Below are 16,337 nucleotides of genomic sequence, written 5' to 3'. Positions count from 1 at the left end.
AGCATTGTGTGTGTTTAAATTCTGAGTCATCCTGGTTATAAGCAGGTTCTGAGTTTTTTTTAAAATGGGCATGCAGTGTGTCTAACAAGATGAATTTTATAAAAGGGAATGGATTTAGGAAAGGATGGGCTTCAGTAGAGTTTAAGTACAGAGGAAATCACTAGCGGAAATCATCAAAACTCACGCAGACCACTCACTCGCTGTATGTATGTTTGCACTAAGCTAGAATCGTCAAATTTGGAATATTCACGTATATGCCTCTGAACGCAAAGAAAAGCTGACTTCCCATCATAGGTCACCAAAAAATTAATTTCTAAGGTTTCAAGCATTCTGTGGCCGTACATATACGTATTAGAGGGCATGAGGCCTCCAATCAGGAAAAATGATGGACATCAGAGATCTTCAGTACCAGTCAGATTTTAGTCAAGAACCATCACCAAAGGTAAGTGAATGCTGCACATCCTAACTGTGCCTGTCAGGGCAAACTACTATCAACTAGTAATGAAGAGCATTTCAGTAACAGGATACAACTTGCCATCACATAAAACACTGTGAATCCAGAACAGACTGTGATAGATATTTATCATAATTATCTATTTTTTTTAAACAAACCTTTGGATAGAGAAAAATACCCTTCACAAATACCTGATAAGAATTTCTGAAAACATCTGGTATGCCATCCATGAAAATAATGTCCCACATTAGAAGGCTATAGAGTGTATTAAATGTGGACCCTTCTCCATGAATCCCTGAAGGACAAAAATCACATTCAGATTTTCAGCCATGGAAACAAAGATAGGCACATTTCAATCTCTGAGTAGTTAAAGCAACCTCACCTGAAATACAGATTAAAATGTTCAGCAAGAGCAAAGTATCATGCTCAGGATTACACATACAGCCCGTCAACAGATACTAACACTAAACAAAATGTAGTAAAACACATTTTAATGGTATTGATATCACTTTCACAATTTGCTAAGGCTCTTTGTTTAATGCCAATATACTTGACTCAAAGAGTTTAATCAAGGCAAGACCCTTTTGAAGGTTACCAAATAACTACATTTTGGACATGTCAAAGCCTTAAGAATCTCGTCTATTACCCAAAACAAGCTACAGCGAAGGTTGGCTGCTCCATTCCATTTTAAAGGGGATTCTAAGGAATTTCAGTTTCATGGCTGGGATCACCCACTATCTTTGTGTAAGGCAGGAGTAGGGAATCTGGCAACACCCACTGATATACCATGTAGCATGCATGATGTCACTTGCTGCTCCGTCATTCTCTATAACTTCCTCACTGATTCACTGGTCCAACAGATGCTTCACTTGGTTCCCCACTCCATTGTTTGGATCTCTGGCTATGAGGAGAGTTGTTGCAAAGCCTAGCTTCTTGGTTCTCCCTTGAGACATGATATTTTTAATGGCTGCCTACTCTGTTCTACTACTGAAGGGTTAAAATCCATGTGCATTTTATAAACTACACTCAGACTTTTACTGCCTGACAGCTAAAACAAGAAAAAGATTACTAGTCCCCTAATCCCTCTGAAACTGTGGGGATGATGGTAAATTTCACAAAATTATGAGCAACTAAAAATAAAATAAAGGAATCTGTTATGTGACCTTAACTAAAGCAGTTGCTGATGCTCTTGCTATAATAGATGTATGTCTACTTTTAATTGCAGTGACTCTGAAATGCCCGAAGACTGGAGGAGATGATCATCTAGTCTAGATAATCACAATGGGATGTCTATAAAATCCTTTTCTACACAATTTCCACAGTGGAACTCTTGCTCCTGCTGGCACTCAGCCACTTACAGTAACTTACAAGTTACAGCTTTTGGAATCTCAACTCCTACACATGTGTGAATTAAACTATTTTAAGTAAAAGCCTATTGATCTGAAAGACTAGATGAGAACCTTTTAATGCACTTGGAGATCTAGAAAGATAAAGGAATATATTTTTCCATTTCAAAACTGCAACTGGGATGTGGAGGAGAAAAGGAATCAAGTACAGGAGAAAGGCTCTTAAGTACAATTTCCAGCTACTTTTAGGAAGGAAAAAAAATCAGCACCTTTTCACTGACTTTCAAACAATGGGAGCACTAACTGCTAAAACTGGGTTAAAAGACTCTCTCTTTGTAGCTGATAGTCCATTCCTTAACATTATTGCATTGGTATAAGAGAATTGTTACTATTACCCTGATCAAAGCCATTCTGTCTGTAATGTGTTAATGCCAGCTCCTCGACTGAACACATGATTGTGGACAGAGTGAAGTCTTCTCCTTCCTCTTGATCATCAACGTCCTCCACTAGAAACACAGATTTTCCCACCCCTGTTTGGGGACACATCTTTCCTTTGATTGTAACCTGAATACATCAAAACAGCTAGTTAATGTCCAACATTAAAGGTGAACAGCCTTATTTAAGTATCTCTACCTCTCCTAGCACTGCTTTTACAAAGAGAAACCAACTTTCAAAAAACAAGTGAATTATTGGTCAGCTAAAAATAAAGAATTCAGAGTTTAAGCTGCCATTTTCTTGACAGCTATTTGCTAATGGAGTCAATTTTTGGATGACAAATGAGACTGGAATTGCAAATGTTCATAAATGAACCACACTAGCACAGCTTCTGGGTTGAAGGGAATGTTAGGAGTCAGGATACCTGGTAGACTCCTAACTCAGGTGAAGTCAATGACAAACCTTCCACTAATTTCAACAGGGCCAGGATTTCATCCATAATATCTAGCAGGCTGCACACACAGAAAAAGCATTTAACTATGAAGTTAATCAAGAAGTAAATTCCTGCTCATCTTTTGGGGAAAATTTCCCAAAAATCAAACATTAACACACCATGGGACTGATCCTTGCCAATTGGATAATGATTTACACCTGTGTACAATAGGTGTGATGTCCTACCACTATGGTTTGGTGTGCTTTACACCCACTGTGCATGTGTAGATGACTACACAGGGCAGGGGAGAATGAAGCACAATAATATCCATTCTAATGTGAAAGTTCCTGCCTCCAATGGATCAAAAACCTGATTCTACCAGTCCTGCATTCTCACAAGCCCTTCTAAGAGGGCTAACAAACCCCCAGTGAGGTTGGTAATATCTACCCACATGTTATACATGGAAAACTGAGGCCCAGTGAGATTAAAAGTCATTCAGTAAGTCAGAAGCACAGCCTGAAAGGAGCCCAGGAAACTTCTGACTTCTGGGCACAGACAGCAACGTTTTATAGCTTTAGTGGTGAGCTGGGTCAGATCTACGGCCAGAATAAATCAACATAGCTTCATTGAAATCAGTGGAGCTCTGCTGATTTACACCAGTTGAGAGTTGGGCCCATTGTGTTACAGAGTATATAATACAAATACAGGGAAGTATACACACATACACCCAGTTTTCAGGATTACTATCCCAGTCAGAAGGAAAAGACAGCTGGAATTGTTAGGTCCTCAGGAACCAGTAACACTTTACTCACATGTGTAACATCTTCCAGAGTTATGACAGGCAGCCCCTGAAAGAGGCTCCTGAACTTCTTGCAGCTTGGTGAGTCTTTCAATCGCAGTGCACGCTGGTAGAGAGAGAGTCGATGGCCTGTGCGCACAAATGGATCTGACAGCCCTTTTCTAATGCACTCAATAGCCTAGGAACCAAGAACAACTTAGGTAATGACCTGGGAAGAATATGTGAATCTATTTCTACTGAGCCTGAACCTGATTTAAAGAGCACAAAAAAGGAAAGCAACAGAGAATAACGAATGGTGTTAAACGGGAATCTATTTCTTTTCTTATTCTTACTCTGAAGAAACTCCTTTTAAAGTGATATTTTGCACCAGTGAAATAGCAGAAGACAGAGCTTAGTGCTACTGGGATCGGAATCTGAGAGTTACTCCCCATTTACACCAGTGAAACCCAAAACTAAAATCTTCCCCAAAGAGTACTTGGAAATGATAACTTCTATTCCGTAAATGGATGTGATTCAAATGAAATATTTAAAGTGTCTGATACTTGATTAAAAAAACTAAACTAAAAATCCTCATGCCACATACTTTTGACCAAGAAAAAATGTGGCCAGGCTTTCCCCCACTACCCTAAACCACTGCAATGCACTTAAATGTACCAGTTAAGCAAACAAAGACCTGGAGAGGATCAAAGTAATCCATTCAGAGTAAATGGCATGCAGGAACGAAGAGGAGGATGCCACTGAACACACAGGATTTAATGCATCTAAGTCTTGATTCCCAGCATTGCTCTCTGGTAGTAGCAGCCAGTTAATTGGGGCCAATTTTTCAACAAGGCCACCCAGCTACTTTAACAGCAGTTTAATTCAAGAACAGGTTTGCTAGCTCTTGGTGCAAATATATGGAGGGTAAAACTGAGCCCAGCATAGGCCCTCTGCAGTACCGGGTTTATCATGGCGCCAGGCCCAGAGTCACAAGAGGCCCCGGCCAGCCCGATCCCCCAGCCGGCTGAGCCGGACAGGAAAGCTGCTCCTGCCCCTGCTCTGCCCCCGCCTCTTCCCATCCCTGCTCTGCCCCAGCCCCGCCCCTTCCCTATGGGGGACTGCAGCAGGGGTCAGGCACATGCTGCACTCACCAGGCAGCGGGAAGTGGAGCAACCCAGCCCCAGCCCGCTCCCAGCCATGTCGCTGGTGAGTGCAGTTCCCCCCTGCCCCAATGTCCGGGAGCCAGGGGAGCGGAGCAGGCTGGGGCCGGGTCACTCTACTTCCCGCCACCCCCTAAGTGCAGGGTCAGGCCCGCCCTGCAATCACCGGGCAGCAGGAAGTGGAGCGACCTGGCTCCAACCCGCTCTGCTCCGCCAGCTCATGGTAGGGGGCGGTTTCCCCTTGCCCCCAAGCCTAGAGAGGAGATGGAGCCATGGGGAAGGGGCATGGGATGGGGAAGAGAAGGGGACAGGGGAAGTGGGGGCAGCGGGAAAGAGGCAGTGGGGAAGGAAGGGGGTTGGATGGGGAGGAGATGGAGCAGTGGCGAAGGGGAAGAGAAAGGAATGGAGGAAGCAAGGGCGGGGGATGAGGAAGAGATGAAGCAGTGGGGAAGGGGCATGGGATGGGGAAAGCAGGGGCAGGGGGAAGCTGGAGCCCAGCATGCAGCATCCCGTTGGCAGAAGCTGGGGCTCCCCTGTTAAGCAGGCCCATCAAACCCTCACTCTGACAAGCCCCACCTCCCCTGCATCTGTACCAACCCGATGAGCCCCCCCCCAGACACCCTCCCCACGGAGCCCCAACCACCTGCACCTGGACCCCCACCCAATGAACCCCACCTCCCCTGCACCTAGACCCCCCTGCTGAGCCCCAAACACCTTCATCTGGATCCCCTGCAGAGTCCCATTGCCCCTGAACCTGGAACCCCTCAAAGAGCTTCTGTGCATCCAGATCCCTGACGGAGCCAACCGCACCCAGACTGCCCCACAGAGAACTCTCTTACCCCCACCTGGATCCCCCCACATTAAGTCCTTCTGCACTTGGATCCTGCTGCCCGGCTGAGCCTGCTCACCCACACCTGATGCACCTGGCAAAGGGCCCCAGGGAGTTTCTGGAGCAGGCCTGGCCCTTGCACTGTGTCAGGGTCAGGTGCAGCCTCACTGCCGAGTCCCTGCCCCGGGGTGGGAGGGGGAGGCTGCAGGGTAATCTTCCATCTTCATGCAACCAGTGGCCTGTGCTCCCCACTGCCATGTTGGAGCCTCCACATTTATTTATTGACAAATAAAATTTGCAGAATTTTAAAATATTATGCACAGAATTTTTATTTTTTTGGTGCCAATCCCCTCAGGAGTATGGGGTGCTGTGCAGCTGTGACGGTGGGACTGTGAGGAAGGTGGTGGGCAGCGGGGAGGTCTATGGGCAGGGGGCTCTGGGTGAGTGGTGTGATGTGCAGGGTGCTGTGCGGTTGTGGTGGGAGGCCAGTTGGGGAGGTCTCTGGGCGAGGGGGAGCTGGGCATAAGGGTGGGGCACTGGGCAGGGGGGCAGTGTGGTGCGGGCCTGCCCTCAAGGGGAAGGGGCATGCTGGCAGCACAGGGCTGGGCAGGCCAGTGTGCATCTGGCAGCTGCAGGTTTGTAAACAGTGCCCTCCTGCTGGGCTGCACAGAGTGGGGCTGCTCCTGCCGTGCTGTGCCTCATTGCCCACAGCCCACCCTTCCCTCTGGAGACTGACCATCCCGCCCTCAACCCCGGCACCTTGCCCCATGGGGGCCCACAAATATGTTTGGCGCCAGGCCCACAAAAAGTTAATCCGGCCCTGGCCCTCTGCACTACTTCAGTCTTACAAATGGAAAGATGGTCTGAGGATTAAGGCACTAAATTGAGACTTGGGAGAACTTGGCTCTGCCACAGACTTTTTGTGTGACCATTGGCAAGGTACTTCATATTTCTAAGCCTCATTCAGTTCTCGTCTGTAAAATGGGAACGATAATGCTTCCTTTCTCCCACCTTCTATTGTCTTATATTATTTAAACTGTAAACTATGCAGGGCAGAGACTCTCTCTTACTATGTGTATATACAGTGCCTAGCACAACTGGGCACTGATGAAAGTTAGGACTTGTAGGAGCAACTCTAACACAAACAACAACAGATCAGTTGCCAGGCAGCTGCAGCCAGCGTCTCAGCTCCATCTGGAAACCAGAGGGAGAGATTCTGCACCAGCTCTGAGTGGGCTGGTGCAGATGGGGTAGGAGATGGGCAACGGGGTCACACTCAGACTTTGTCTACACTGGTGGCGGCATGTAGGGTATGTGTAGCTACATGCTGCAGTGAACAGCAGGCTGCATCCATGCTGCAGTGTGTAGCTAGACACATTAGCCAGAATCTCTGGCAGGGGGAGGAGGGCAGCAGGGAAAGGCTCTCACAGCAGGGAGCTGCAAATCCTTTCTCCACTGCCTCCCCTTGTCAGAGCCTTTCCCACTCCTATCAGTGGGGAGAGGCAGCAGGACACTACACTGCTAAAAACAGTGTAGGCGAGGAGGTGCTGCTTGGGAATACAGAGAGCCATGTAGGGTACATACCTTAAGGTTATGGGGTGTCTTTACTCGCCACAGCAGTGCCTCACCATCTACACTCTATGTATATTGTTGCTGGGGGAGGGTGCAGTGTATGTATTCTACACCCCACCGTAAATGCAGACATAGCCTTAGGGTGCTGAGCCACAAAATTTGGAGCACACAGACTTCTGCTGCTGGCTGCTTTATCACAGTGATGTCTCATGCACCAATAGCAGCACCTGCTTACTGAAAGTGAGTGGAGGTGAAAGGCAGACCCAGACCTGCAGATTGGTGCCACTGGTTCCACCAGAGTCTGCCGCAAATGTCTGCCTAAAAGTGCCTCTATAAAGCCTTATATAATCATTACATCCAAACATGCTATGCCATTCCCAAGCTGTTACATCTCCCCCCCTTGGCCACCTGCCAACTAATCACTTAGAAACCCAAGGACTGGTCTCCATGGACACGGTGTCTCTGAAAGCCTGAATTCTATCAGGCAGCTAGAGACTGGCAAGTTTACCCACTGCACAATTAATTTGCTTTTATAAACTCATCCCATGGAGGGGCAAGGTTGTCAGGCAAAAGTGGAGCAAATCCCTCCCCGATGTACTTCCAATACAGGCTCCAGAGTTCCACACAGCAGGATAAACATGGCCCACCACATGTCCTTTACAATGCCTTATTCTGGAGCCTAACTTCTCACTCAGTCTGAGACTGATGGGCTGTGCTTTCTCTACATGGATTTTGGGTGCAGTTTGGAGTTGTGGCATGGGAACTCTAAGGCTAAGGCATGGGCAATGTTGCCCCAGAAGAGCTGTTTGTGGGGAGTTAATCTGGGACCCCTATATCTAAAAGCAGGAGTCTCTACTTATGTGAGCTAACGAACCAGGTCAATTAACTCAAAAGCGGTAGCAAAAATCAAACCTCTGTACATAGTCTAGCCACTAGGAGGGCACAGAGGGTATGTCTACGCTGCAGCTGGGAGCGTTGTGTAGAGGTTGTGGCATCAGCGGAGACTCATAGGCCAGCCATTCTCAGGCCCAGGAGATCAGGTGGGTCCAAGCTCAGGGAGCTAGCCTGAACCTCAGCCAGTGCCACAACAGCTACACTGCTCTTTTTAGTGCTCTAGCTCAAGCCAAACTAGCAGAAGTCTGTCTCCCTGAGTTGGGAGGCACATTCCCAGCTGCTGTATAGTGTAGACATAGCTAAAGAGCAATACTGGGTTACTCCTGGCTTCTACTTGCCAGAAGTTCTGCCCCTCACGGAGCAGCAAGTAACAAGGCCAGTTCTCTCTGGGCTTTGCTGGATTTAACCCTTTGGTGAGCCATTTTTCAGGTAATAGTAAGTTTACTATCTATTGATCACACTCTTCTCATATCATTTCTACTATGTGTTCAGAGCACTGAGCCCACTATTCTTTGGGTTGTCCAATGCAGGCCCGATTGTGGGGCAGCACACTAGGCAACATACCAGGCCAAACAGTTTTCATTCAGTTTGTGAGATTGCTTCTCCTGGCACCTCAGGACTCTGCCATGCTTCTTCACAGCCCATGGTCCATCTACAAGGCAGATTGGCATGATGGCACTTATCTCCCACAACCTCTCCAAAAAGCCACAATTCCTCCAGCGAGTGAAAGCACATGGATAAGTGGCCTGGCACACTTACAGGGAAAGGAAATAAGGCATCCCTGAGGGTAAAAGCTACCCTTGCTTCCCATCAGGAACAGTCTATCTAACAGCTCCCGCCATAGCTCCTTGCCTGAGGAGGAGCTAAAGAGGCCTCCTTTCCAGCTGCCTCTCCTCAGCACAGGGGCAGGGATTTTAACAGGAATACTCCTAAACACTGATGAGGATCCAGAAGGAGAGCTCTCCTCTAAAAAAGCTCTCCCTGCCTCCCTGTGGACAATGAAGCAGACTGGCTGAGCAGGCACTTGACTGGCAACTACATACAATCCCTGAGCTAGGAGAAATTCTCCAAAGTGATAGAAAAACGATGCTGACCAAATATGAATCTGTTCATCCCTCACCAAGCCTCAAATGGTATGTCTGCACTGCAATGTAAGCCCAGAGTTAGTGACTTGAGTCAGCTGACCCATGTATTTTAACCCTATGTTAAGACACTTCTAACCTGTGCTTGAACCTAGAGCTCTGGAGTCAACACTAGAGTGTGCAGATGTGAATCAAAACAACCATATCCCAGTCCCCAGCACCCCCCAAGTCAAATGTCGCTGCTCTAGCCCTAGGACCATGGTGTACTGTGGGAAAACTTTATTACCCACCTTACACAACACTAGGAAGCAGCGGGCTTTGCAAAAAGCTTGATCGGTTCACTCTCCACTGCAAACCCAGGAGGGTCTCTGATAATGTGCTTGCAGATTGGTGATCAGAAGAGAATGGGTAAACATTGACCTGAGCTGCTACCCTTTGCTAAGGGGAGGGAGGGGGGGCTTCCTTTTTCAATTGAGTGGATTGCTGATTGTTAGGATAGCGAGGATTAAGGAAGCAGTCCCATGAAATTGTGGGATACTTCTGGCTGAATCCTAAGACCCGAGTCAAGCGGGGCTGCATCTACACTGCAAAGCAACAGGACTCGGATCCCAGGTACCAGCTTAACTCGAACTCAGACCCACCAACCCTGCAAGGTCCTGGAACCCTGGGTTAGCACAATGGCAGTGCAGATGCCAGGGTCATTTGGCTTGAGCCTGTTCTTATGCTGTAGTGTAGACATACCCAAAGACAAGTCCTATTTCACAAGAGAAGCCTATCAACTACCCTTGGGAACAGATCCATACAAAGTGCTGATGGCAGCTCTAGACTACAAATTTACATCAGCTCATCTGCACCAGTGCAGCTGTGCCACTGTAGCACATCTGGTGAGGACATCTAAGCCGATGGGAGAGAGCTCTCCCAATGCCTTAATAACTCCACCTCTGCTCTCCCACTGACAGCGCCATCTACATGGGAGGTTAAGGATGGTATAACTACGCTGCTCAGGGATTTGGTTTTTCCACACTGAAGAATATAGTTATACAGAAGTATGTAGTGTAGACCAAGCCTTAGCCTCTTACAGTGTCTTCCCAGCACTCCTGCTCATATAAAATACAAGCAGTGTTTTTAACACCTAGCTAGTACTGTTCTCCAGCAGTAGAGCATGCAGATAGAGGATACCTGCTCATTGCGTTTCAAGTGTTGGTGTAAATTCAAAGCCAGTCGATCCCACCATCGTCCTCTGCTGTCTGTACAATACACTTCCTGAGACAAAAGATACTGCAGTTCTTCCACAGCCTCCTACAGCAATGCAAAACTCTTCTATTAGATGACACAGGAAAGCAAGCTGAAATATCATTATACAATTAAGCCAGCTACATTGCCCATAGTTTTGTAGTAACACAGTAGTATTACCCTTCCAAGTGTCTTCCCTCCTCCCCTACACTGGCTACTTTAACTCTCAGCAATTTCCAGCTCAAGTCCTTTTTACCCTTTAACATCCCTTTCTATACCAGCTCCTATGAACATATAGAGAGTCATTTAGACATACAGGTCAATTGCACAGAGGAAAATGCTTTTCCCCCTTTTTGTTTCATTATGATATACAAAGAAGGCCTGAAAATTGCCGGCTTGTTTTTTGGTTAAAGAGGTTTTCTTAGTGTTTTTCTTTCTTATATTATAAAGTCATGTTCCCTGGCAGGAACCTCTTAAGCTGGAGATTCTTAGTCCTCAACTGAAGAGACAGAGCATTTCAGAGTCAGCTTCTCCCCTGCCACCCCACCCAAGAGTTTGGCTTTACAAGGTGTTAACAAAATCCAGAGAAAAGAAGATATCTTTAAACAGTATAAATAACAATCCCTCAGTGTTAGACTCTTGCCATATAATAATCTGCAAGTGCATCTTGCACAGCCTTCCAGAATCTTCCAGCTACAACAGGGAAGTCAAAACCTAATGTTATGCAAGAGGGTGGAAGGATAGCTCAATGGTTTGAGCACTAGCCTGCTAAACTCAGGGTTGAGAGTCCCCCCCTTGAGGGGGGCCACTTATTTTGATAGTATGGTTGAAAGATGTGCTCTACTTCCAATGATTCTAGAAATTCACTAGCTTGCTTCAGGCATGCTTGATCCTTCATCACCAATGGGCCATGGACACAACACCACATGGCTACTCCATCCAGTTTTCTGTATATCAGTGGGAGGGATAGCTCAGTGGTTTGAGCATTGGCCTGCTAAACCCAGGGTTGTGAGCTCAATCCTTGAGGGGGCCACTTAGGGATCTGGGGCAAAAATCAGTACTGGTCCTGCTAGTGAAGGCAAGGGGTGGACTCGATGACCTTTTGGGGTCCCTTCCAGTTCTATGAGATAGGTATATTTATTTATTTTTAAGGGGAAAAAAGCGAGAAAAAAAAATGTTGGAAAAAAAACAAAAAAACCCTTCCAGGCCTTCCTGGATCCTAGTGCAGGAAGAAAAATGGCACACTGTTTTTTTCTTCACAGGTTACTTTTAAGCAAAGCTGCACCAGATCCTATCATCTCTAAAGCTACACAACAGATAAAAACTTCATTGACTATTGCAATGTCAAACCTTTTTACAATATTCCTGTGAACTGTATCATTAATGAGGTCTGACACTATACTATAATGTACTAAGACTGCCACCCAAGGAAAATGTAAGGATTTTCTATCTGAGAGACAGCTATAGTAATTTCATTACAGAAATATTAGCAATTAAAAATGAACCACTGTCTTGCACCACTGCTTTACCTCATACATATGAAGTCTCTGCAGTATTTCAACCCCTCGAGAGAGGATCCTTGTATACATCCACCCAACTGTAAAATGTCGCAGATACTCAGGTAAGTCTCTATGGCATCTTTAAAAAAAAGAACGCATCAGAGATCATTTAAATAGGAATGACTATCAAATCATTCAGACTCTTTCTTACAAAGCACACAAATAGTTAAGTACTTATAAAAACAAAACAACATTAAGTATATATAAAAATGCAGTAAAAAGATCATCAAGGTTGCAAAGTCTGCCACTCCAAAGTTCGCAAGTGACAGAATTAAGGTGGCTGGCACAATGGTTTAATATTAATATTTTTGCAGCCATGTCTTTTGGTTCACAACTAGTGAAACTAAAGATTCACATATCATAGGTCAGTTAAAAGAAAATTGAGTTCCACCATCTTTAATTTATTTATTGTTTTTGTTTTTTTACTTACAGGTGTTCTCTACCAAGACAGAAGATCAGCTAGCAGACAAACAGCTGGACAAAAGGCCACAGGCTGAAACAGCCTTTCCTGCCCTAACAAATTTATTTAACTTACAGATATTAGCCATCTTTTTTTGATGGCATACACTATTCAAGGGCATAATATTAGTCTCACTGAAGGGAAGTTTTGCCACTGTCTTCAACAGGAGAAAGATCAAGCCCCCAAACGACCCTCCATGAATATGAGGTTAAGTCAGTTGCCATGAGAATGAATATGATGGCAAACACAGGGCTATGGTTTTCAAGATATCATCAAGCTAGCAGACAAATAATTAAAATGAAACCTGATAAAGGATACTTGAACAACAAAATACGTATGTTCAGTTCTCAGATCTTTAGTAATTCTTCCTGAATAACACCAACTTGGAAATTTCAGCAGATGAATAACCAATATGTTTTCCCATAACCTTTACAACATTACTTTGTTCTTTGTGAATTTTAAATTCTGCTGATTGCTGTTTGTCTAGCAGCCATAAACACAAACTAAGACAAGTGAATAATAGATTCTTGTTCTCCTTCATTTTGGCATGTAGAATACGGAGCTGTTTCAGCGCTTTATCTTTGTTTACCAATTCACTCTACACTTTTACACAAAAAGTCTCTCCAATTTAAACCATTTAAAAGCTAAACAAATAAAGCAGGAAGTTCAAAGCTTTTAAGAACAGTGAAACTGCTGAATTCAACAGGCTCCGGTTAGAACACAAGAATACAAGCCTCCTTCAATAGGAGCTGCATCAAAAATGAGATCATGTATCTGCTAGTTGCATGTGAATTTCGACATGCATTTCTGCTTTAGTACCTCAAGGAAGGATGATTTTTCAGTTCATGCCAGGTTTCTTTTGCACACATATAGAGATATTTAGCTTCTGTCCAGTTCCCATTAGCCATTGCAGTGGCTACATCATTTGACAAATGAGCAGCTGTTGCATATCTAGCAAACAAAAAAACCCAAACCACAAATACAAAAATAAATAGCAGGTGCAAAGAGAGTTTACAGTTAAAAATAACTCATTCCCTTTATACAATGTTATCTGATTTGCCTCCCACCCGCATCTCCCAAGGCATTTTAAAAAAATAAAAAAATCCACAAGGCCAACTTTATTCCTGGAGTAATCTTCTGAAGTGACTGGAGTATACATCAGGGTGCATTAAGTTTAAAATGTTTTCTCTAGTATAAAACATTTATATCATCTTCCCATTGCTCTAGGAATTCATTCTAACAGCAGGCACTGCAATTTAAATGTGCAGCATTCATCAGTAGATGACCAGGAAGCAATGAGGTAAGCTACTCTGGTTCAGAACGTAAGGCCACCAAGCATTACAAAATTTGGGAGGGTTCTTAGTAGACGCTATATTAACCGACCACAAATATACTGTTGTGTGTTTTCTTCTGGTCTTCTATTTGCCCTACAATTTATGGCAATAGCACAGGTAAGATGACATGGTATATAGGTAATAATAGCGATTATCTAGAAATAAACACATGGGTGTCATTGCTGTATTTCACATGCTGTCTCCACAAATCAGTTTCCAGATAGCCAAAGTTCCTCCTACCTGATGAGATCTTCTCTGTCCTGGAAGATTGCTGTTTTCCTATTTGCCGTGTAACTGGGAAACACCATACGACCCATGTTTACCATAAGCAAGGTGGAAAGCTGGCCTTGGCCACCACTAGCTGCTTCCTCATCCTCCATTGAATCAGTCAGTGAGAACAGCAGTAAAACTCGAGAAAATACTGCTCGGGGGCCTTTACAGACCCTGACAGACTTCCCAGAAAGGTCCTTAGCCCTAGAAGCCAAGCAAAATGTTTATCCAGATGTAATTTACTTCCAAACCAATTATTATACAGCTTGATTTTCCCTACAGTATGAAGGAGCTTGAGAAACTACATAGTATATGTGATCTCTAATGAAAAGCCAGATATAGGGACTTAATACATAGCAAATATAACATTTCGGTAAGTGAAGTGGAATACCCTGACTCTATATATTATATATGCTCTACAAAAAGTAAGAGTCTCTCTCTGACAACAATTTGCTGTGTAACTTTAGACAAGTCAAGTCAACAAAAATCAGGGTCCTAAAGTGGAACACTCAAAATTGAAGGCACTGAAAATCAGAAGCCATTTTTGAAAATACATCCTTTCACTTCTCTGAGGATTTGCAAGACTTAATTCATTAACATTTACCAAATACTTTGAGATTTTCATATGGAAGATTTAGAACAAGTGCAAAGCATTATTAATTATTATCATCATCATCAAATTTAAAATGCAGCCCCCACAATAATGTGCGATTTTTGCTGAGATACTATAGTGCAGGGGCAGACCAAATCCAGCCCGCTGCTGCTTCATTTCATCCAGCCAGCAGCAAGTCTCTGTGCTGCAGACTGGAACCTCCAAGCCTCGGTGCACCCCCGCAGGGCTGAAGCCAGGGTTGCCAGGCCATTAAAAATCCGGTTGGCGCCGCAGAGCTCCCAGAGGCAACCAGCCTGTCCCTGCGGCCCCTAGGAGCAGGGGCGATCAGGGAACCTCCACGCGCTGCCCCCGCCCCCCGCACGAGCTCTTCAGCTCCCATTGGCCAGGAACTGTGACCAATGGGAGCTGCAGGGGCAGCACCAGCGGACAGCGCACAGAGCCCGCTGGCCCCTCCGCCTAGGGGCCAGACATGCCAGCCGCTTAGGGGGGCAGTGTGAAGCCAGGGCAGGCAGGGAGCCTGCCTTATCCCCGCTGCGCCACCGACTGGGAGCCACCTGAGGTAAGCGCCGCCCAACCAGAGCCCACACCCGGAATCCCTACCCCCAGGTCAGAATCCCCTCCCACACCCAAACTCTCTCCCGGAGCCCGCATCCCGAACCTCCTCCTGTACCCCAACCCGCAGCCCCATCCCTGTGGGTCAATGGCCCCTGATAGAAAAAAGGTTCCCCATCCCTGCTGTAGTAGATAATTCTCCTATCACAGGATCTTGATCAGTATATGATCGTGTATATGCCACATATACAAAAGGGTAGTCAAGGATGGAAGTCTGGCCATTACTGTGAATTTCACTGATTTTTCTTTTCAATACAATGGTACTTAAAAGGAAATGTAGCTGCATACACTCTTGAATACAGTTTAAATTCTTTTTATTTGGATTTTTCATGTGTAAACAATTGTCGGAATACACATCTATCTGCTAGACCATCATAGATGTTCCTGAGTGTGAGTATTTAAACAATTATGGAAATGGTAGTTACTCCATAATCCTAAAGGTGCTATTATTTTAAATCCACACTCTGCTCCTGTGTAAAAAAGATCTCATACTGAATCAAAGGGGAAGTATAAATGCATGGTGACACCCGAAAGATGGTGAACTATGCCTGGGCAGGGCAAAGCCAGAGGAAACTCTGGTGGAGGTCCGTAGCGGTCCTGACGTGCAGGTTTGATTAGTCTTTCGCCCCTATACCCAGGTCAGTCCAATCTTGGGTGAGTAAACTTGTACAGAAATGTACATGCAAGAAAAAGTGCATTAAGACAGATCAGTGGAACTTAAAGGTAGCAGTTTCATGTACGACTAAAGTAATGTTAGGAGTCTTTTGTAGTAAGCAACATTCTAGTACAGGTCTGTGCCAGAGGCAAAATCCAGACGTGAATTCAATAGGGCTACTCACATGCAGGATCAAACCTATGTCATAAACCACCACTTACTTCAATAGTTTAATACCTAGCAGCACCCAAAAACTATTTAGACAAGAAAAGCATACAAAGGACAAAGACGCATTATATCACTTAATATGTTAAAAGGGGCAGAGAGAGAGAGAGAGAAGGGAAGAGAAGGAGGGAATTACAAGGGCTATTTTAGAAGGAAACGCAAAGGGGAAAAACCATCCCCCAACAATATAGAAGCTTTAGCCTTCTCTCTTAATAATATGAAAATCAAGAAAAAGGAAGGCTCAGACACGTGTAAATAATACTGGAAACTATAATGGAAACAGCAAGAAGACAACAAAAAAATCTAGGGCATTTCTTGTCTCTATTTAAAGGTGTCTGTGTCTCAGGATTCAAGGCTTCCGGAAAAAGATTCTACAGATTTTCCCAGTAATGA

General features: G+C 44.9%; 1 protein-coding gene across 7 annotated transcripts in view; it reads right to left on the bottom strand.

The window, feature by feature from the left end:
• The window catches only part of FAN1 (FANCD2 and FANCI associated nuclease 1), a 39,595-nt gene that overhangs the window by 5,282 nt on the left and 17,976 nt on the right, over positions 1–16,337 (bottom strand). For all 7 annotated transcript variants that reach the window (XM_039493087.1, XM_039493090.1, XM_039493085.1 and 4 more), the window contains 7 exons: positions 13,810–14,043; positions 13,055–13,186; positions 11,746–11,854; positions 10,163–10,282; positions 3,481–3,645; positions 2,196–2,364; positions 646–749 (listed from right to left, as the gene is read on the bottom strand). In XM_039493087.1, coding sequence (XP_039349021.1) covers positions 646–749; positions 2,196–2,364; positions 3,481–3,645; positions 10,163–10,282; positions 11,746–11,854; positions 13,055–13,186; positions 13,810–14,043 — 1,033 coding nt within the window. The remainder of the gene's footprint in view (positions 1–645; positions 750–2,195; positions 2,365–3,480; positions 3,646–10,162; positions 10,283–11,745; positions 11,855–13,054; positions 13,187–13,809; positions 14,044–16,337) is intronic.

Source organism: Mauremys reevesii, linkage group 10, assembly GCF_016161935.1.
Source record: "Mauremys reevesii isolate NIE-2019 linkage group 10, ASM1616193v1, whole genome shotgun sequence".
Taxonomy (NCBI): Eukaryota; Metazoa; Chordata; order Testudines; family Geoemydidae; genus Mauremys; species Mauremys reevesii.
This window is presented reverse-complemented; position numbering and strand designations above follow the sequence as displayed.